This window comes from Leptodactylus fuscus, chromosome 6 (genome assembly GCF_031893055.1).
Source record: "Leptodactylus fuscus isolate aLepFus1 chromosome 6, aLepFus1.hap2, whole genome shotgun sequence".
NCBI lineage: Eukaryota > Metazoa > Chordata > Amphibia > Anura > Leptodactylidae > Leptodactylus > Leptodactylus fuscus.
In genome coordinates this window covers 126,976,666-126,998,909 of record NC_134270.1, presented here as the reverse complement: position 1 = coordinate 126,998,909, position 22,244 = coordinate 126,976,666, and the positions used below count along the sequence as shown (strand labels likewise).

Below are 22,244 nucleotides of genomic sequence, written 5' to 3'. Positions count from 1 at the left end.
AATATGATTGGACAGCTTGTAACAGCTTTGCACTTCTCTGACCTGGAAAGAGTCCTTTGCAGAGACACCTGGGTATACGGTTAATACACACAGTGATCATTCATGTCACCATGTTATGCGTTACTATTACCTGGATTAGATATACGGTGCCTCCATACTGTACGTACTGTGATGTATGAAGGGACACTCCGGTATAGTTTATATAAAGCCCAGATGAAGATCATCCCGTTACCCAGGCCACATTATTCTGTGACTTATTTTTACATTTTCACATTAACCATTTTCTTTGTGACGGTCGCCCTCTGAAGACCACTTTTTTTTAAATAAAATTTTGAGTGGTGGTCTAAAAGAGGTTTTAATGTATGTCATTACAGAGGGATATGTGCCTATATGCATTGCCTCAAGAAATACAAAGACTCCCATACAGTGCCAGTGGGCCCATAAAGCATGAAACAATAGACGGTCCATGTACCCATCATGGTGGTTTATGTCACTACACAGAATCTCTTCCAAAAGCCTGCCAAACAATGATTTTTGTCTGTCAAATGGCGTGTGCCTACAGTCCTGTTGACATGTTACTACTTTAGTCTACCAATAACAGATTGGCCATTCTGGATATTTTTGGCGAGACGGTGGCCAGGAATATCAATGTTTGGTGTGATCATCCACTTTTGGCCAGTCATGGGCTATCTCGCACAGACTCGATGCACTTCTTTGTAGTTGGGCATTGTAGTTAATTTGATGGTGGGTCGTTCATACAGACTCAGCTGACGGCCTGGCAACCATTAGTAATCTAGCCTGTAGGGTTTAATAAATGTTGCATGTCGGAGTGGCCATTTATGGCTCTATATAACTATAGTACAACTGTGTACTTCACACAAGATTTTTTTAACCATTTAAGGCAACACCTTATCTATTTATGGGACTGAGCAAATAAGACCCTATTTTTTTCTATTTTACTAGTACAGATCCATTACTTGGATATAATTGATTTTCTGACTTGCTGTAAATCTTGCTGAAGGCCTATTATAGGAGCTGATGCAGGATGGGGAGGGGGTCAAGTCGCCTCATTGGCCTATGTAAAGGGGCCTTAAGGCAACCCTTCACACATTAGATAACTGTTGGCAAATTCTAACCTGTCTTGGTATTTGATATTCCGAAATGCATGCAGGGACTGGCTGGTATAGACCGTCTGGGGCATCCATATCAGTGGGGTGGGAGTATATTAGGCAATCTGCAAGTATGCTTGGGATGGGTTCCCGATTAAGTATGCATTTCAATGGAGATATATATATATATATATATATATATATATATATATATATATATATATATATACACACTTCTGACAAGGTAGACTATGCTGCCCATGTTGACTTCTCAGGCGGTCGTCGCCCCAATGGTTTTCATTACATATTGCTATTATTTTTCCAGTTGTGCCAATATAAGAAGAGAAGCAGAGGTGTTTGCTTGGCCATAAGAGCATATTCACAAATGGCAGAAATGTTGCACAAAAAAATACATTCAGATGAGTTGATTGAATTTGCACTGGAATGTCTACAACACATCAGCCATGTGTGAATATACCCAGACCTACAGTACTATTTGGTGGTACCAACATATCCGTTCCGGATCAGAATCCCTTTAGACACTATCCGAGCATTTTTCCACATTGTCAGCTGTTAACCTTGTTGTAGCCGTGTCGGACATTGTGAGGTAGTGATCGCTGCAACAGCAATCCAGGATGTTTCCGAAGGGGAAATATTGTTGCAGAATGAGCGTTCAGATTTTTTTGTTCCGTAATTTTTTTTTAACTAATGGCAGACAGATGTCTGGAAAGGATCTACAGCTGTTCATACTGAGCTGCCTGATGCATCAGCATGCCAGGGGATGTGACTGTGTAACAGGGCAGATATAAACGCCGTTTTGGGTCTGCAGTGCTTTAAGGAGATTGTAATGGCTTCCATGTGTGGTTGTCATCAAGCCTCCAGAAAGTACTGAAAGAAGAGACATAACAGTGCAGTGAGGAGATCCCGAATGATAATGTCACCCTTACGTTAGTCACGGTGCACCCGTAAAGAGAAGTATGTGTGTGTATGTAAGCCATTTCCTTTTATGTCTCTCCTCTGAGGTGAGCGTTGCGTCAACATTCCCAGCCTTCCTGTGACTAAGTTCATAGATATACACACCCTGCGTGAGCAGGCCAGACAACACTCACCTGGGGGTGCCAAATTCCTCATTACCTTACTGTGACCTTGTTGGAAGACATCTTAACATTTTCTTGAATGGTTTGGGTCACGCCTTATATTAAATAGGTTACTAAATGCATTAAAGTCTACTGTCTTATTCCAGTTGGTATAGGTACCCGTCCTTATAACTGTGTGCCGCTTTTGTCTTTGCTCGGCTGAGAATAATGTAAGCACTATCATAAGACCCGCGCCCTAGGAGTGTACATGTAACGCCATGCTGTATACTGTTTGGATATGGGAATTTTCAGAGCTGTATTTCAGCCATACCTTTACTACATGGATGACCATAGTCTCACAGCAAATGTGAAATGACCCTCTCAAAGTTGGGAAAGGTGGTTGTCGGACTACGATGCACATGGTATGAGTTTGTAAATGGAATATTATATTACCCAATTTTCACCCGATACGTTTATGGCTATCTGTCTTCCATATTCCCTGACTCCCTTGTAAACGTGATCATTCAGTGCAGCCAATGGGCATATTATTTTAGGAGCCTGTCTGCCAGGCACCGCTTATCTCATAGGTTAAAGGGGTTATTGATCACCTGTCCTTAGGGTAGGTCATGATAGGACTGGGCCATTGTAGCCGAAATAAAATCACGATTAACTGGGCATTTTACCTTGATTCTAATTACTTTTTAGCCTGCTACTCCCACCCCCAGTAGACTTCTGTGGAGTTGAGTATTTGTTGGGTGAACCCTATGAGATCTCGCGAATTCACAAGGTTTGTCCAGACACTCCTTTCAGACCCCAGAGGCCCAGACCAATTTAATATTGATGGTCTAGCCTAATGATAGGTCATCCGTATTATAATCCTGGAAATCCCCTTTAGCCTAAGGCCCTATGTTGCATTAACACAGTTTTTGTTGTCTGCTGCAGAAAAAAGTGCTGTGTTTTACCGTACCAAGTGAATGAGATACTTGCTAATCCAATCCACACATTGGGGAAATAAAATGCTGCGGAAAAGTGCAACATGTCCATTTTACTTGTGGGAACACCAGTCATTTCGCTTTACATTTAATGAGGGTAGAAAAATGCAGCAAAAACACAATGAAAATGCAGCGGAAAAAAACCACAGTGCATTTCGGCTGCATTTTTTTCTGCATTTTACTACGTGGGCCCTTAGTCTTAAAGTTATCGCAACAGCAAGCTTCTCCATTCCCAAGATTGCTAGCAGATCAAAAATGGCAGATCTTCCGACCGATCACTTTATCTGTATCCGTTTTTATTCTGATTGAGTGGAAAGATGAGTGCATAGTACTGTACATCAGGGTCTGCAGGACATGGCGCCACTTGGTGCTCTGACAGTTGATCTTTACATGGCGGCAAACTGATTGCATGATTGTGAGTCGCTGACAATTGATTGCACCATTACAATTGTGATCTCTTTATAGGCGTCTGATAAATGACAGTATATGGTCCTTACTTGTTCTCTGGGCTCTTTTGGACTTTTGTAGTAGATGTGGATTTACAAATGAAGAGCTCAACGGAAAAATGGCCTAAGTCCACATTTTGTCATATTTCAAATTATTACCTAGAAAGCTTCTTTGTACCTCGTTCTATGCATTGGGTTTACAAGGTACCTAGGATTAATGACCTAAGTCCATATATTTCAATGCAGAAGAATTTACATTCAATGGAATAATGGCCTAAGTCCAATACAAACTTACTTACTTCACTCTTGTTGGTCATTTTTTCATTGAAATCGTGACTTCCGGTCTGTTGTTTATATTAGTGTAAAAACTTTGTCTTATTGTTTAAAAGGCTCTAAATCGACTTTTGCACATATTTAGCGCCGAAAAGGGAGGCAGGTAATTATTATTCTTCATCGTTTAATAATAATAGTAATTAATAATATTAAATAAATAATATTTATACATGAAGCTGCAATTTTTTTAATAAATAATACAATTTATGATTAGGATTAACGGTGTTCATTAGCTGATTACATTGGATAGATATATTCCACAATAATGCCCGTTTGCTTTAGGCTAAAACTTTAAATTTCGTTTTTCTCACAATATTGATTTTTGGACTTAGGCCATTTTTCCGTTGAGCTCTTCAAATGTTTTAAAGTCATAGAGGGACAGCTCTCACTTCTACCAGCTTCTAGTTGCTTCGCTTTGTACTGTCAATGTAGTTTATGGCATTGTTGAGCAGTTAATGTAATGTTCTGTAATATGTAGAGAGCCATGCCCAGTGCACTAGGAGAAATAGATAGACGTAGGTAGGCTTTTAACCTGGGACAAAGATTCAGTTTATTGCCCTAGCTTTGTATCTAAGTACCGAACCAGAGTGAACGTGTTATTGCTTCTATTAGACATGTTGCAAAGAATAGTCTTCTGTTTGTCTTGAGAGAGTTACATTCTGAAACAAAAGTAGAGCTGCAGTGGAAAGCATGGGGGTTAAAACAACAACCTGGATATTATATCGGTTTTATACTACCTCATTTTTCTAATATGCAGATGTATTTTTGGCCCATGTTTTGTGCATATTTTCTGCCATATAGGGAAATGGATCTTAATAAGGAGAAGTAAGAAAAATTCTGGAGATTCTTTTTTTTATCATGTGCACCAATTGGTCTTTTATTTTATTTTTTGCTATTATATTACAGGGCCAGATTTCGGCCAATCTTTTAGCTTTTATTTCTGTTACCGTATGTGAAGTATGTATCTGTTTTATGCAATATTCCAATTTGTGATCTAATCCTGAGGTCATTTTACATGTTATATCTACATAAAGCAACATATTTCTTTCTGCACACAGTTATGATGTCTACACATCTCATACTCATGTGCATGCAGTGTTACATCCTAGGCTTTATTCCTGCTGGTTGTCTCCTTCGCCAGCACATGCTATTACATCTCCATTAATCCAGTGTTTCGGCTTATAAGATTTATTACCCACATTCATTTCTTGAAATGAGATTGAAATCCAAACCATTTGGCGCAGGCTGTGAATCTAGGTCACCTATATGTATTTTCTTCTCTCCTAGTTTTGGCATAAAGCATGCTTCCACTGCGAGATCTGCAAGATGACCCTGAATATGAAGAACTACAAGGGATACGACAAGAAGCCATACTGTAGCGCGTGAGTGACAAATGACCAAATGTGTAGTCAGTTCTCAGCAGCTCACACGTCACTGCACAGCACTGCAGCACTGTGCGCTCAGTACCATGCGAGGGGAGCACACAGTGCTGCTTGTACAGGGGCCGTGCCACTCACTACATACTTACACATACATCCTTTTATCAGTTATATTGTAACATGGCTTAGGGCCATCCTTTTTATTTTATAATAGACGCCCTGTGGCAAGGCAGTAAATTGAAACTGTTTGACATGGGTGTATCTTCTGCCCAGGCTGCAAAAAATTGTTTCCTTTACAGCTTTGAAGGGTATTGCAAGTGGCACTATATTATCAATTTAATAACTCCCGCTGGGGGCGCCGTTGTGACAGATTTACTTATTCATTCCCTTGCCCCATATCACCGCGTAATAAAACTGATATAGGAAGGCTGTACTACTTCTCCTGTGGGGTCTGTAATGGCAGCCATAATTATACCTCCCTTTTCGTTGAAGGGGCAAATGTATCTTACGATGAGGGTTCTTTGGCGGTTTTGTGGCCATTAAATTGGAAAATAGTGAGGGACATTTCTTGATATCTGAATATTGGCTGGTTTGAAGGTGGGAGGGTTTTAAGGACGGTTTCACACAGATTTATTTAGTTTGAGAAATACAGAAGGTATGTCGGCTGTTTCTCCTGGACCCTGAATCTAAACATCATAGTCCTCTACCTCCCCACAGGACTACAGTCCTCTACTAAAATTATGTTTTTAGTGCTTGTTGTCCAAGTCCATGCGCCAACGCATCAGACCAGATTTATTAGCCCCTTGCAGATGACCATATAAATGATCAGTGTGCTATTTGGGTTTTTCCCGGATAGCACAGTGACCCACTCATTTCTATGGGCCGATACACAAGACCGTAAATTGCACAGTAATGTGTGCTTGCCGCAAAATATACAACGGGTCCTATTTCTTTCCGCAGAAGCATAGCCAGTGCCCGGACGGTACACAGATGACATCGGGCCGGTCACGTACAACCAGCCTAAATGATGAAATCTCTGCTTTTTGGTCCAGAGCAACCAAACACAGCGCAGCTTTAATTTTTCAACAGCAAAATACAGATTGGTTGGTTATGCGACAAAGAGCGTTTTTCTCTTAGACATGATAATAAATCTGCCCGATTAGAATAGATTTAGTAAAACGGATATAAAGAAAAGGTTAACCAGTTTACCATCACATCATCACCTTTCAGGCCCATTTAAGAATGAAAGCAGCGTTCTGGTTGTCATGGTAACACCTCCATTTTTCTGTTGTACCACTCCCTCTATTGTCCCCAGGTTCTGTGTTAACTATTATTTCTACCAAGGCGCGCCATGTTTACTTACACAGTTAATGTCCATGAACTGAGAAAGCTTCCCTGTACGCCAATTATGAAGATGGCGAGAATTGTAGAGCTCTTGTAACAACATTAATTCAAGTGGTTGGCATATGTAGAGAGAAGGGCCAGGCGGCCATCGCTTCCAGTGCTCACTCTCCAGTAGTACCGATGGTCTTTTAGGCCTGCAAATCACAGGGTGGATTGGTCTTAGTCTGCTAGGCCTAATTGGTATTCAATAGGGAGCGCATGTCTGACATTGAATACGGCTCCACGCTGTGGTAATGGTGTCCTGTCACATACACACACATTTGACCACTTCTGATAGACATTTACATTAGCCAGGCTGTAATACACTGCTTCACTAAGTGTTACTATGTGGGTGCAGAAAACTATAAAAAGAATTTGCACATAAGTGGTACAAGCTGGGCATGGATTTTCATTGACTGCAGAGATTATGGTACCACAGACATAAGATATATTGCAGCACATTTCAATGTCACTTTTATGCAGCTTGGCATCTGCTCGCTGAAGGCTAAAATACAGCACGGGTGCCTTAAAAGAGACAGAACAGTAGCATCTTTTTTTAGATTGTCACATACACTATACATGTAGAGTATGCGTGTGACAAACTGCACCATGTCTTTACCTTCAATAGTGTATCCTGCTACTCCTGGTGGCCAGAAGCTTTTAATATACCACAATTGTACAGTATGTGCTGCTGTCACCAATCCACAGCTGGTCACTTTTTTCTGACTCGGTGAGTCTGAATCCAAAGCCCTGGTTTTCGGCACCAGCTTATGCTCTGAAACTTTTTATACATGGGCCCTATTGTGGACAGATAGCATAATACAAAAAACTGGACCATACACTTCGCACAAACAAGATCCTCTTTGTTGAAGTGAAACACTATCTTGTGAGTTTTCTGGGGCTTTGAGAATTTGAGAAGTGATCTATATACTCCATAGATGAGAACGAAGTCATTATGCACATGGCAAAATTACAGATCTGTGCTTTTTTTTTAATGTGAAAAGTCTTCTACCCCAGAAGCTTTGCTTCTAGAAGAGAATATAATACTGCACCTTACTGTGACACACATGCTTACAGCTCCCTAACACAGAAAAGTTGGGGCTCAGTGCGCCACTTTAGCTATGTTAGGTTAGGGCTACATGATGACTTTGGCTATGACTCCCATTACTCCATCAATGGGGTTGCGTTGTGACCTCTAGGTTGCCACGACCATGACTTCTAGCCACAAAAAGAATGAGCAATGATTTGAGCAGCAACTAAAAGTTAGTTGTAGCAGCCAGTGTGGTCCCATTCATTAACATTAGTGAATAAGTTGCATGGTGACCCGGCAATGTTTGGTTGCGCAATGAAAGTTGCCGTATAACCCAAACCTAATGTGAATGGGGATTAATATTGGGTAATGATTGATCAATTGGTATTGAAGTTATTGCTGCTTGTAAATTTATGATTATTATGGGTGGTTATGATATGGCCGGGTGATATAAAGGCTGGATTTCCAGGGAACAAGCACATTGCATCCAAAGATGTGACTGCAATCTGTGCAGTAAGGGAGATTGATGCGGTTTTCAAACGAACAGCTAAAAGCCCTTTCATTTTTAATGGTGGCGCCCTGCAGCTTTTCTCAATCTACGGTGTGCGGCCATTAAAATATAAGTGGTTTCAGCTGCCGTCAGTTGAAGCACCTTGGCCGTCTCCAGGTCGTCATGTTTTTTAGTGGCTGCATGGGTGTTACTTTGGCACAGTGCAACCACTATATGGAAACCAATCATTGCCACCGTTATGGACAATGCTTCATGATATATGGGTATGAACAGCCGGTGGCTGAATCTGTAAATTTGTTGAAAGTTTATTTTTACGGCCATAGATCTTCATTTATGTTTTCCCAGAAACTCCTTTAAATAGTACTATCAAAAATTACACACCAAAAAAAAAAGGAAACAACTCGGTAAACTTCCCCTCTAGTGTTCCACAACTGTTCTAACCACAGGACCAGTCTCTGTCATGATCAATGCACCGCCGCTATAGACTGCTCTGAAAGATACCGTCTTATCTCAAGTGTTTGATCTAAATCTCTTTGGAGTTTGGCAGGGTTACCAGATTCCGTTACGATGTATACAGTGTTGGCCAAAAGTATTGGTACCCCTGCAATTCTGTCAGATAATACTCATTTTCTTCCAGAAAATGATTGCAAGCACAAATTCTTTGGTATTATTATCTTTAGTTAATTTGTCTTCAATGGAAAACCACAAAAAGAATTGTCAAAAAGCCAAATTGGATATAATTCCATACCAAACATAAAAAGGGGGTGGACAAAAGTATTGGCACTGTTTGAAAAATCATGTGATGCTTCTCTAATTTGTGTAATTAACAGCACCTGTTACTTACCTGAGGCACCTAACAGGTGGTGGCAATAACTAAATCACACTTGCAGCCAGTTGAAATGGATTAAAGTTGACTCAACCTCTGTCCTTGTGTGTACCACATTGAGCATGGAGAAAAGAAAGAAGACCAAAGAACTGTCTGAGGACTTGAGAAGCAAAATTGTGAGGAAGCATGAGCAATCTCAAGGCTACAAGTCTATCTCCAAAGACCTGAATGTTCCTGTGTCTACCGTGCGCAGTGTCATCAAGAAGTTTAAAGCCAATGGCACTGTGGCTAACCTCCCTAGATGTGGACGGAAAAGAAAAATTGATGAGAGATTTCAATGCAAGATTGTGCAGATGGTGGATAAAGAACCTCGACTAACATCCAACTGTATGGTAGGATACCTAGGAAGACCCCACTTCTTACCCAGAGACATAAAAAAGCCAGGGTGGAGTTTGCCGAAACTTACCTGAGAAAGCCAAAAACGTTTTGGAAGAATGTTCTCTGGTCAGATGAGAAAAAAGTAGAGCTTTTTGGGAAAAGACATCAACATAGAGTTTACAGGAAAAAAAAGAGGCCTTCAAAGAAAAGAACACGGTCCCTACAGTCAGACATGGCGGAGGTTCCCTGATGTTTTGGGGTTGCTTTGCTGCCTCTGGCACTGGACTGCTTGACCGTGTGCATGGCATTATGAAGTCTGAAGACTACCAACAAATTTTGCAGTATAATGTAGGGTCCAGTGTGAGAAAGCTGGGTCTCCCTCAGAGGTCATGGGTCTTCCAGCAGGACAATGACCCAAAACACACTTCAAAAAGCACTAGAAAATGGTGGTGAGAGAAAGCACTGGAGACTTGTAAAGTGGCAGCAATGAGTCCAGACCTGAATCCCATAGAACACCTGTGGAGAGATCTCTTGATGGCAGTTTGGAGAAGGCCCCCTTCACATCTCAGGGACCTGGAGCAGTTTGCCAAAGAAGAATGGTCTAAAATTCCAGCAGAGCCTTGTAAGAAACTCACTGATGGTTACCGGAAGCGGTTGTGCGCAGTTATTTTGTCTAAAGGTTGTGTTACCAAGTATTAGGCTGAGGGGGCCAATACTTTTGTCCGGCCCATTCTTGGAGTTTTTTGTAAAATGATCAATGACTTTCTTTTCATTCTCTTTTGTGTTTTTTCGTTGCAAGCAAAATAAATGAAGATATTAATACCAAAGAGTTTGTGCTTGCAATCATTTTCTGGAAGACACTGAGTATTATCTGACAGAATTGCAGGGGTGCCAGTACTTTTGGCCAACACTGTAAACATTGATCCTGACTTAACCTCATTGTCATGTCACATTAGTTTTCATGACTAAAACAGTTGTGATGTCACAGCAGAAGAAGTCGGCCATTGTTTGAGACATGGATAGTAAAGAGTATAATTGTTTATATGTGATCTAACGGAGAGAGGGGACCACTATCAATTTAGTCTGTTGTTTTTTAAAGTCGCTGGAATAAAAAGTCCATTTTTGCAGGTCAACTTAATCAGAGAATTTTAGACTGCAGAGATGGACTCTGATGTATATGTGAACGTAACCGCCATAGCAGTGTGATATAAGGTTTGCTTTTATATGTATGCTATTTCCACGTTTCATTGATGCTTACGTTTACATGTCAGGATGGTTTCTGTGCTTGAATATAATCCTTAGACCTGGTGACAATGATCACTATTCGCCTATTAAAGGAGTGCAACGACCTGTATTATTTATATGCTATTTTTGGGTACAATTTTAGTGACAGCTGGTGCAACCTCCCACGTTTCATGTTGTGGGATTTGGCTCATCACAGGTATAGTGCCGACAGCCACCTACTTACACTTGAGCCCCCTCACCATGAAAATTGTGTGCCAGCCGTCTGCTAGTGCGCGTCCCCCCCCTTCACGCCGCACCTTCCACAGAACAGCGGCAGTAGTTACAGATGCAGCGAGATTATCGTCTAGAGCTGTTGTTTACTGCAGCTTTTGTCATCTTCTCCTCAGACCCAAGTCTCCACATATGCTGTGCAGTTTGACTCTGTTTCCTGTTGTCAAATATTTCAGGCTGGAGAGAGCTGACTGTAGCGTTTTTAATGGAATCACTGACGGCAACATTGTCTGTTCCTGTGATCACTGCTAGATCTCCTGTAAAGCTCACCTGCTTAGGTTTAAGCTAGCTATACACATTAGATGTTGGCTTGCCATAGCAGCCATTTTTTTGCTGGATCAGCCTTCATCTAATGTGTATAAGAGCCTCTCGACTCTCCCAGAATCGCAGATGTCAAGAGAGATCAAATCCAATTGTCTGATGCTTTTGCTCTTGGGAAGACAAGTTCTTTCCAGGGAAGTCGGGCAGAGGTCTCCTCCTCTCTCCCTGTTCAGGACTCTTGTAAGGCTGGGCCAAGCCAAGCTTGCATATGTATGGTGGCTATCTGTTGCCCAACTATCTTGTGTGACTACCATTAATACTATTTTATAGACTACAAAAGGTGGATTGTAGTAAGAAGTAGGATATTGGAGCCAGGGCTGGGTTATGGTTGTTGGAGACTACGTTTCACCTTTGGGACCAAGACCCATGCTGTGGCGGCCACATTCAGGGTAGATGGACTAGCCACACATGTGGCCTCTACGATGATGTCGAAAAAGCATGGCCACCTCTTTACTGACTAAGATTGTTTCATGACTGTACTAAGTACTTTATCTAAAGAGTTTTGGTCTATGGGTGTGTTCACATAGTATTTTTATATACGGATTTTAAGACTGAATCTGCCTCCCAATTCTCACATTCATTTCAATGGGACTTAAGCAGATTTTTTTTTTTTTTCAGCTACAGTGGTTTATGCAAAAACTCGTGAAAATAGACTGACATTTTTTCCCTCTAGTTGAAAAAATTGCCCCACCTGCCCTGCCCTAATTGACCATTCTGTATGTTGTATTTTTAATATTGTGCACAACACCCTGCCATTGTTGTAACCTCTAATCCGGGTGTGTCAGCACTCTACGGCTGCTTTGGCATTGCTGCAAGCAACCAGTTTGAGATGGGGGAGGGGGAATAGGCAGATTCTTGTCATTCCTAAGACATGAAAGTTTCACCCTCTCTCTGCTGTGTCAGGTCACAGGGCTTCTGGGTCACAGGCTGGCGTCTTCCATTATATATCGTGTAGCCCTGGACAGATTTTTTTCTGTATTGCTGGTGCGGGGAGGATCGGGTTTATCCTTATATGGCATACAAATGAAGTTTCTATGATGAAATGAATGTACCCATGCAGAAGGTTTGTCTGATAATCCTGTAGATGTCAAGAGAACTTTTGAGAGTTTGGGAATGAGCCTTTGCGATGGCTGGTAGCATTGCTCCTCATGTGAACAGGCATCTGACTTATCCTGACAGAGCTTGTGAAATCCTACTAATATTATAAATGTGAAAGTTTGTGAGTTTGGATGTTTGTGAGTTTGTGTGTTTGGATGTTTGTTCCTCAATCACGCAAAACCCGCTCGACCGATTTGGCTGAAATTTTCCACAAACATAGTCACTACACTCGATTGCGCAATAGGCTACTTTTTGTCACAACAGCGCACATACGTTTGTGCCAGGACCCCCACAAAACCCAAACTCACACCACCATCTCTGCAATCTCACACACTTTGGACCATAGCAAGCCACAAAATTCATATTACCCTCTGCAGCCTAGCCCCTAACCCCACACAATCACATATACATATACTTTACCACTTTGCCCCTCACCTTAACGATACTCCAGGAGGCGCTCTTTAACGCTCCGGAGCAGCCATGTTTGCCGACCCCCACTGCTCTGACAATCCGCGACACCGCCCACCCATGTCAATACCCCTAGGAAGTCTAATAAATGCAAAAAAAAAAAGGTTAAAAAAAAAAGTAAAAAAAAATATAAAAACAAATAAAAAGGATTAAAAATTCAAATCACCCCCCTTTCCCTAGAACACATATAAAAGTAGTTAAAAACTGTGAAACACATACATGTTAGGTATCCCCATGTCCGAAATCGCCCGCTCTACAAAGCTATACAAATATTTTTCCTGTTCGGTAAACGCCGTAGCGGGAAAAATGGTCAAAAGTGCCAAACCGCCGTTTTTTCACTCTTTTGATTCTGATAAAAATTTGAATAAAAAGTGATCAAAGCAATAACATTTCCCGAAAATGGTAGAACTAAAAAGTACACCCGACCCCGCAAAAAAAGACGCCCTATACATCCCCATACACGGACGTATAAAAAAGTTACGGCTGTCGGAATATGACGACTTTTCAAAAAAAAAAATGTTTTAACACAGTTTTGGATTTTTTTAAGGGGTCAAAATGTAAATAAAACCATATAAATTTGGTATCCCCGGAATCGTAACGAAACACAGAATACAGGGGACATGTCATTTTGGTTGCACAGTGAACGCCGTAAAACCAAAGCCTCTAAGCAAGTCGCAGAAATGCATTTATTCGACGGGAAGGGGTTAACTTCAAATACCTCTGTCCCAAAGTCACTATGTAAAGTTTCTCACAACACCGTATATATAGCAGCTCAAATACAAAGTAACTTCAACACAAAAGTCTCACGTATTCTCTGAATTACAGCAAAAACAATATACAAAGTTACATTTCATATCCCATACCTTATACACAGTACGAAAACCTTACCCACACCTGTATCTACCCACTTCTACAATCACCGCAGACGAAGTCGCGGGTACCAGCTAGTGTCACAATAAAATACCAGGATCAAAAATATCCTGCATATCTTTGTGTACAGGGGATCTGAGAATATTATGAGCTTGGGACGTCACCCATTCCACAGGCACCTACTCACTCAAGGCGTCTGTGCGTACTTCGCTAGATGCGTATGGCACGATTGGCAGATTGTCACTTTATACAAGCCCGCTGTGTGGTTTCACACTTAATGCATTAATTTATTTTATTTTTTTAAAATAAACTCTTGTCAGGATAAGTCAGATGCCTGTTCACATGAGGAGCAATGCTACCAGCCATCGCAAAGGCTCATTCCCATATAATAAGGGGTCAGACGAATCTGTAATGAACGCCCATTTTGCCACTACTTCTCTTTGCACCATCCTCCCCATTCCTCATAGTTATCGATTTCTGTATCTTATCTCCCCTTGATCTTTGTACCAGTAGACCTACTCTACACAGTATACTCTGCTGCAGGCTTCACTGCTCCATTTTTTTTCAATTTCTTGCTTATTTCTATGACAGGATGTGTATTTTTTTGCTGCGGGTTATGACGCCTTGTACTGACTAAGCATCAGCTATGCAACTGTCTATAAATAGGCATAAGGATGGGGAGGATGTGACTGTGGTCAGGGAGGGAACGCCCCTTATGCTGCAAGTGGTCACCTATGCGTAGGCCCGGCTGCTTCCTGTCACCCTGTGGACAGGATACAAAAAGTCAGTGTGGTGACTTTCCAAGCCACCCACTGAGATGTGGGCATGTCATTGTGTCTTATGCGGCTTCAGTAAATCTATGAGAATGCTGGAGATTGAGAGAAGGACAAGACAGTTGTTCGGATAATGTAATGCTAATTAATTCTAATTAAAGCCCAGATTCATGCATGGCTACCATTAGGAACTATGAAGCTGAGATATAGGAGGTTGTTTTTGGAGGCTTTAAAGGGTTAAATCCTACAAACTCCCCTTCAGCCCTGTAAACGGAGTTATGACTTTTTTTGCAAGTTTTGTGTTGAATTATGTGACACCCCCCCCCCCCCCCCCCCCCAATACTCAGCAGTATGCAGGAGTTTGCTACAAGAATTCTCCCCCCTGCCTTTCCTGTTTGTGGTCACAGGTTCAGAGTTTGTACTTTTTAGCTGCAGGCCCTTAAAGGGATTGTCCAGGAGAAACAGTGCTACATCTGTCCACAGATTTTATCTAGTAGTTGAGTGGATTAGCAACTGCAGGTAACACCCACATTACTCCGAAGTGCCCGGCTATACCTGGACTTGCCATTGTTTCAAGCTGTTAGTCCCAGTGTGGCCCAGCCGGTAGCAGTAAATTGTGAGCCTTACAAGCAGCTGCTCAGGATTGTGTACTCGCAACGTTACAGCTCAGCTTCATTGAGCCAAGGAGGCAGCCATGTTTTTCTATTCATAAACAACCCTTTTAAAGGGAGACTTCAGGGCTGAGGGCGGCTCTGTTGCTCCAAAATGCTACTCCTCTCGGTACTCTATACGCCCGCCTTCCCCTCTCTCTTCTTTCAGTGACAATGACAGGGAGATAACCTGAAAGTTCACCTAGCCCTGTCACTCAAAGAAGGGAACTGGGAAGGAGGGCATTAGAGCTGCCCTTGGTGCTCCATATTTCTCATTCGTATGGTGGTTTTATTTTAATATGCTTCACCCTGTTACAGGTCTAGGGGTTTGCACGGCTGCTTTAAGCAGGGGTATTACACACCCTAATATTAAAAGTACTTGATACTGACAGCGATACCAGCTGTGTGCTTAGATGCAGCCGTCTGGTTTTACGTTACAAGGTGGCTGCAACACATGAGAAATAATGAAACACTTGGCAGCGGCTTCTTCTAGGTATCTGATGACACTGATATGCTCTTTTATAGGAAATGGAGGGCAGTCCTGTGTGTGCTGGTTATTACACATTACCTAGAGACGATTTACAAGGCTCACCTCCTGAAAATATACACTTCATGTTTCCTGGGTATGCACAGGTCTAGAGATGAGGAATATGCTTAATCGAATACCTCGGCTGCATAGCCCGGTGCAAAAACACTTTCGGGGCTTTAAATTATTACTGCCCCTCCTACCTTCCCTGCCGCCGGGAGCTATGCGGCTGATTTGCCGATAGATTGGTCATGTTTCTCCTCGAATAATGTCATATTAGTGAGCCGTGTACTTAGGTGGTCTATAAATGCTGTCCACATTATTTAATGGCCCTTTCACATGGCCATATACAGGTCAAGAAATATGGTCTGGGTGTTAGCCGTATGTCCTGGCCAACTGTGAACTGAACTCACCATACAGTTTCACATGGCTGCGGCTATACCGTGCTGTACTGACCACATTATATGAGGGCTGGACATCCCCTTTAAGATAGTGTAAACCCAAACTAACTGAAACAACGATTCATTTTCATATTGTAAAATGTCTCTAGTTCTAGTCCTAGCGGGGCCCATAATAGAGCCAATAGGTTCTCTCGGCTGTCATAGCAATTGATGGCTGCCCCTGGATCTCAATCTGGGAGATGGTAGCAGTGCACATGGATAGCGGTGCCGGTAGGAAAATGGTGCCCCAGTTAGGTTTGACTGTATTCACTGAAGGTATGAGTGACCCAGTCCTGGAGTGTGGCTACAGCACCACAATAGATTTGTGGCAATATTTGGGCAATATTTCACAGCAAACTTAAGAAAAGTTGCTGTTTTTAGCATACAGTGATCACTGGTCACACGCTGGTGACTAAGTTGCTCAGTTTCCATTGCCCCTTCAGAGCTTCCTCATACCCTGCCATTGAGTGGCTTTGTTATTGTAAAATAAAATACTGTATTGTAGTGTACAGTTCAGACAATACTGGGACTGGTCATACAACGGCACATTCCAAGCAGCAAGGACATAACCCAGCACACTCATATGCTTGCAATGGGCAGTTTATCTCTCTGGGTTAACAGGGGAGGGGTCCTTCATCCTCACCAGGGTCTAGGGGGTGTAATATTCATAGGTATTTGCAAAAGTAAACCTTTTGTTTTTGTCCTTTTTCCAGGCATTACCCCAAGCAGTCCTTCACTATGGTGGCTGACACTCCAGAAAACCTCCGCTTGAAGCAGCAGAGTGAGCTGCAAAGCCAGGTAAGACTCCCTCTTGCCGTGTGTTTGTACGTACAGATGTAGCAGAGTTAAGAAGTAATATCTCTAGCTCACCTATATGAGATCTTCTTAGTGATGAAGGTGCTTCGGACTTAGGAAGCAATAGTAGGAACAGAGAGTATGCTGGCAGCTCTCCAAACTTCATAAAAATAACTTGTAATTCGTCAAAAATAAAATTATAACATACAGTGAAAAAAGGAAAATACAAAACAAAAAGAAAAAACCTAAACACTAACGCGTTTGCAAAATCTGCTAGCAGTTTTTTCAAGGTCCATACACTGTGGTAGAGTTAATAAAAAAAAATAAATAAAAACAACTAAAAACTCCTCAAAAACCGCTACAAAAAAAATATGCCTCGTAAAAAAAAACACTTCAAAAAACTATTTCCTAATTCCTGAAGCGCATTTTTTCCTCTCCAAAATCCTTGCCAAAAATCTCAGTGTGAATCCAGCCTCAGACCCCATGTTGTAGAAACACAGCTTTTTTTTTTTTATTGCAGATTTTGCTGCGGTATTTTTGAGCCAAAGTCAGGAGTGGATTGAGCAGAAGGTAGAAGTATAAGAGATTCCTATATATGTCCCATTGCTTTTGTAGCCAGTCCTAGATTTGGCTCAAATTATGCAGCAAAATCTGCAACAAAAGAAGCTGTGTTTCCACAACTTGGTTCAGATGGAGGGCGGTTTTTGAGGCTCATTTATTTTAAAAAATCAGCCTATAAAAAAAATCTCCATGTGAACCCTTAGTGTAGTAGCAAAGTACATAATGACCTAACTGCATGATAGACTGGTACAGTGGTAAAGAGAACCCTGTCCACGTGGGCCTACATTTGTCCTATAGCAGGAGCCCCCCAGCAGTCAATACCAAACTATAAGTATGTGTTCAATTTCTCTGCTGCCCCACCACAGGAAAAATGAAGGATTACACAGTTTGCAATGTAGTCCAAGGGTTGTTGTATTGGGGTCTCCCAAACAATGGACGTTACCACTTCACCACTTTCCACTATTAACTTTCAATCCCTTAACAAGGTGTTTGAAATGCATTGTATAATTCGGAGCACTCCTTTAAAGTGATATGCTACAGGGAATAAGAACCTACCTCAGTGTGTTCTGTACCCTGGAAGATATCGCCACTTCCCAATGTCTGTGCTGCATGCTTCTCATAAAGTGAAGTAATAGAGACAGCATAGGCAGGTCTTCTCCAGGTCTCCTTGTCCGCCATAGTCACTATTGATTGTAAATTTTAACAGACAGACGGCAGTAAGACCATAACTGAAGTAGCCTTAATCTTAAAAGGGTTATCCAGGATTTAGAGCAAACTCAGGCGCTGCCATGGTGTCTGTACGACATAAAAAAAGACATTCTCCCCTATCCCCGGCCCTCTGTTCTCTGGCCCTAGTTCTCTTTGCCTCCCATGCTGGGACTCGCTGCGATTGGTCTCACACAACCATTGAGACCACTCATTGGCTTCAGCGCTCGCTGGTCAGGAACCGGTGACAGATGTGAGAGATGTTACTGATCTATCCGCACTGGTCTCAGCGGTGAGTCCCAGCATGCAAGATATAATGGATAATTGAATACCTGGAATAGGTAAGTGGGCCTTTTTTGTCGTTGTTTTACGCTCACCCCTGCTACCCCTGTGTATACTCTAAATCCTGGACAACCCCTTTATGGCAGTTGTCTTACATTAGAAGGGTCGGGGTTTTTTTCACCCAGCAGCTGCAGGCACTATGAGCAGTGATCTAAATAACATAGCTTTCTATAACAAAGTCTACATGAAATTCCACAGTCCCTGGATTAACTCCCATATTGTGCAGTCATAGCAACACAGACGTTACAGGTCGTCCGTAATGTTATTACAAGGCGGTAAAGTCTTTTTTTGGAAATTAGAAAAATCACAATATAAAAACGGCATCCAGCCTCATAGGGGTTAAATGCTTTTCTTGTTGTCATGGTTGCCGTGTCCAAGGAAACAGAGCAGCATTTCAAACACCCCCCCCCCCCCCAATGTTGTTACTGTATCAATGGAATTAGTTTGATGTTTCCTATGATTCCGTGCGGTCTCTGTCGCTTCTGCTGTTACGGATGGGCACTTCATGTTTCAGAAGTTTCTGTTAGATACGTGACCAAACTTGTAGGCCGGGGGACTGAATTAATGGATCATGAGAGCATATAGGCAAGTGTGGTGGGGAAAAAAATGCAGCAAATACCATCAGTGGGATATCAAAAAATAAACACATTAAATCTGTAGTATGTCATTCTAAAAATCATAAAGAATCATTATATGGACACTCCCTAAGGCTGTATACTTATCTGCAGTGGGATCCAATGACAATATATCTGTCAATGGTGGACCCCATTAAATTTTGTGCAATGGATGTGGTACCCTTTTACTGCATGGAGGTGAATATGACCTAAAACAATCAATGTCTCGTGTGTGTGTGTATATATATATATATATATATATATATATATATATATATATATATATATATATATATATATATATTTAAAAAAAAACTCTTTTGTGCTTCAGAATTTTGTAGAAAAAAAACAACAAAAACCCCAACTTTTTACTTTTAGATTCGTTACAAGGAAGACTTTGAAAAGAATAAAGGCAAAGGGTTCAGCGTGGTGGCCGATACTCCTGAGCTGCAGAGAATTAAGAAGACGCAGGACCAGATCAGTAATGTGAGTATGCAGAGTGATAGTATGTAGGTGCTCCTATCCCTGAAAAGCTGCCTAGGTACCTCGGTGGGGAATAAGGATCCAGACTTGCTATTACCTTAAGGTAACCCGAGAACTGCTTTATTTCTTATAGATTAAATATCATGAAGAGTTTGAGAAGAGCCGGATGGGAAATCCATCAATCGATGCTGGAGATATGGACCGCAGAGGTTCCGATGATTTTGCCAATTACCGCCGACCCCCTTCAGAGAGCATGTCGCCCCATCAGCCTCCGGCCAGTAGCTCAAGTAAGTGAATTACAATTGTATAGACTTATACGTTGGTTACGTCCTTGAAAGCCTTTGTGGGCTGATTCCGATATCCGTCATTTGATGATTGATCTCGCCATACAACCTTTTCTTCTATTATGTGGGTTCATAGAGGATTCAATAAGCCGGATGGCATTTGTATGCAGTACACTCTCCAGAGTAAAATGAGAGGCTAAATTTGCAGGACCTAATAGTCCTTTGAGACATATATTGGACTTGACCTCTGGACATTTGGATCCATCTTTTGACCAGACTAGATATAGATCTATCACATATGGCTGCGAGATTACTGCAGTACAAGCCACAGTGTTACAGCAGGTTGTCTTATAGAAGTCGCAGCATGCAGGCAATAAAAATGGCCACAGGGGGGTTGTTATTGGGCACGTTTGTGTACAGAGGTTGACTGCTGACAGCCAGTATTGGTCTGTTTATGAGGTCATATATCACCAGATGAGTGGATCAATTATTCTTCCTTGCTAGGTATCTTTACAGTCTTAGTTTTCGTAGGTTAGTGCAGCAATGCCTTGGCTATAAGTTTCCATATGATGAATGCTTTTCCATGGGAAAATTGATCCAGATGGCTTTGACATGTATGCATGGATGAAGGTTGTAGTGCTGAATTAACCCCTTAAGGATGCAGCAGTTTTTTTTTTTTCCTTAATCTATGATTTCTACATTCTGAAAGTTACAACTTATGCAGCCATATAAGAGCTTATCTTATGCATGACATGATATTTTTGTAATCACCATTAAAGGCCCCGTTCACATGGGGCGGATTTTGGCGCGGAATCCACCCCCTCACAATGGTGGTCTATGTAGACCGCTAGCATTCTTCCTTCAGGCGAGCTGCCCTTTCTTCAGGCTGATTCCGCAGCTGATTCAGCTGCGCGGTCCACCTCGCGACAGCACGCTCCGGACTAGGCCCATTCATTTGGCCGCGACAGGATGCCGTGCACTGCATCGGTATCCGCGATGGAATATGCACACGCGTAATCACTTGTGAACTAACTGTTAGGGTACATTTAATGTTTACCTTTTTTTGACATAAAGTATTTTGATGTATTTTGAGTCCTGCTAACGCTGGATTCACACCAGCGTTCAGTCTCCGTTCTGAGCTTCTGCATGCAGAAGACGGAAACCTATCTGGCCGTGAGCGCCGGGGAGCATTTTATGCTCTCCGCGGCGAAACCGTTTTCTTTTTAAACTGGACACAGAGTCCAGCATGTCCGACTCTGTGTCCGGTTAAAAAAAAAAAAAAAAACGGTTTTGCCGCGGAGAGCGTAAAACGCTCCCCGGCGCTCACGGCTGGAGACTTTTCAAACCCATTCAAATTAATAGGTTTGAAAAATGCCTGCAGGTTTCCGTCTCCTGCCCAGTTTCGTGCAGGAAACGGAAACCTGCGGAATGGAGACCAGGGCGCAGATGTATTACTGACATAATACACCACAAGACTTCTGCATTGGTGTACTATAGTATTATGACTGTAAAACTGACAGTGCTTCTGGTGTCCTATACAAGATCACATATCACATGGATGGGATGAATCTGCTCAATGACAGCTGCTTTTTGTTAGTTCCTCTCTGCTTTCCCTAATAAACGGGGGTTCTTTGCAGGAAACCTATTGTTCTGATGTCTACTTCCACTAATACAGTTCATTAGACAACCCCTTTAACCTCCCTGCCTATTTTTCCAGTTGCTGAGACCTGTAGTTCCATGGCAGCTGCAGTTATAGATTTATTGATGCAGTTGAACATTGACTAGTTGAAGATCCAAGTACAAGGAAGGCATTGTGGTTAACCATTTAATTTTGTTCTTAATAGCATATCAACATCAAAGACAACAACAACCACCACCACAGCAACTGCAGCAGAAACACGTTTACCCTGAGCCAGCAGCCCCTGTCGCTACCCAGCACAGCGCCCCAGCAGGAGGGGTGAGTTTAATTTCTCAGTGATGCTATTGCTTGTATTGTCATTTTTGTATATTGATCTGGTGGAAAATCAGGTATGTAATGGGGAAATACAAGGGAATTTAAAGGGATTAGCTTTCACATGGAGGAGGCTCCATCTGCCGGGTCCCCCGACAATGAGGAGAACAGGCAGCAAAGTCCCCATTGCCTCCTACATGTGAATGAATACACTTACATGACCAGCACTCCATTCACTACGATGGGGGTGTCAGAGATTACAGTCCCCCATCTTTCTTATCATTAGAATAAATGGTGGTCAGACCCCAGCAATGTGACACTTAGGGGATAAATGTTTTGAGTGACACATCCCTTTTAAATGGTTGTACCACAGGATATGTTATAA

General features: G+C 42.0%; 1 protein-coding gene across 1 annotated transcript in view; it reads left to right on the top strand.

The window, feature by feature from the left end:
* Window positions 1-22,244, top strand: part of LASP1 (LIM and SH3 protein 1) — a 34,934-nt gene that overhangs the window by 7,465 nt on the left and 5,225 nt on the right. The window contains exons 2-6 of the mRNA XM_075277196.1: window positions 5,244-5,338; window positions 16,838-16,922; window positions 19,520-19,627; window positions 19,758-19,911; window positions 21,753-21,865. Coding sequence (XP_075133297.1) covers window positions 5,244-5,338; window positions 16,838-16,922; window positions 19,520-19,627; window positions 19,758-19,911; window positions 21,753-21,865 — 555 coding nt within the window. The remainder of the gene's footprint in view (window positions 1-5,243; window positions 5,339-16,837; window positions 16,923-19,519; window positions 19,628-19,757; window positions 19,912-21,752; window positions 21,866-22,244) is intronic.